General features: G+C 62.8%; 1 protein-coding gene across 6 annotated transcripts in view; it reads right to left on the bottom strand.

Annotated features, from left to right (window-relative positions):
• The window catches only part of LOC109292841, a 23,837-nt gene extending 23,053 nt beyond the window's left edge, over positions 1-784 (bottom strand). For all 6 annotated transcript variants that reach the window (XM_019510446.1, XM_019510447.1, XM_019510448.1 and 3 more), the window contains exon 1: positions 444-784. In XM_019510446.1, the coding sequence (XP_019365991.1) occupies positions 444-625 (182 nt within the window). In that variant the 5' untranslated portion in view covers positions 626-784. The remainder of the gene's footprint in view (positions 1-443) is intronic.
• Between the last annotated feature and the right edge of the window lie 352 nt (positions 785-1,136).

Raw genomic sequence — 1,136 nt, 5'->3', positions numbered from 1 at the left:
TGGGAGCCTTTAGCCCTGGTGTTTGCTATCTCCATAGGACACCCATCAGGTGGTTGGGAGGCAGCAAAGTAGGGCCCAATCCCAAGCTATACCTCATTGACAGCCTGATCCAAAGCCCACTGGAGACTTGCTACTGATTCCCAGAGGCTTCAGATTGGGTCTCCATGGGGCCTGGCTGCCCACTGCGCAGGGACCAGGACTGCTCCATAGCTTTCATTAATCCACCCTGTTCAGGGAGCTTTTGGCTGCCCATCACCCATTGTGCCCACCCCAGGGGAGCCTGGCTAGCCATGGAACTGGCTTAGTGAACAGCCCAAGTAAGTCACAGGGATAAGGTAAATGCAAATTAGGGCACAGCTATCTCCATCACACAGTATGCATGGGATAACTGCGCATCCACGGGGCTGTGCTAGAGGCATGCTAGCCCCTCAGACCTCACTCACCTGACATCAGGAACAGCCAGAAGCTTGCAGAGAGCCCACAAGTACTCCTCGCACTTGGCATCTCCCAGGAAAGCCTCAAGCGTGCCTTCTTTGTCCAGCTGGAGGTCACCCAGTAGGCCCTGGATAGCTGGCACCACCTGCCCGGGATCAGGGGACAGCAGCAAGGGGAGGCGGCTGCACATCTCCGCAGGCTGACTGGGCCACAACAAGGACAGGAGCAAACTTCCAGTGAAGCCACATCCCCTGCCCTGCCAGCACCTTACGGGAGCCAGCAGCAAGGGCCGCGTGGGCAGCTGCACACCAGCCTCCTGCAAGCAGGAGATAGGGCAGCACTGCTGGCACGAGCTACCCCCTGGCACAGTTGGACAGGGCAGGTGCAAAGCCAGGAGTCTGTACCCCGCCCGGGAGGGGTTTGTTTCTTTTCTCCCTCGGGCCTTTCCCTCCCCCTTTCCCTCTCCTCAGCCTGGCTGCCCCGAGCAAATGCCCCGACACAGCCCAGGGCTGGAGCGGGCGGGGGGCTGCAGGAGACGGGGGCAGGCGCGGGGCCCACCCGAGGGCCGGGCTCCCCGGGGAAGGAGTCACCTGGCTGCTGGGCCGCTTCGCTGCCGGGCGGGATGGAAAGGCGCCGTCGGAGCGGGGGTCGGTCCCTGCACGGACCCGGCTCGAGGGCGGGCACCCGCAGGAGGCGGCGAG

The sequence above is a fragment of the Gavialis gangeticus genome, unplaced genomic scaffold (assembly GCF_001723915.1).
Source record: "Gavialis gangeticus isolate Ggan-Ray unplaced genomic scaffold, GavGan_comp1, whole genome shotgun sequence".
In the NCBI taxonomy this organism is placed as follows: Eukaryota; Metazoa; Chordata; order Crocodylia; family Gavialidae; genus Gavialis; species Gavialis gangeticus.
This window is presented reverse-complemented; position numbering and strand designations above follow the sequence as displayed.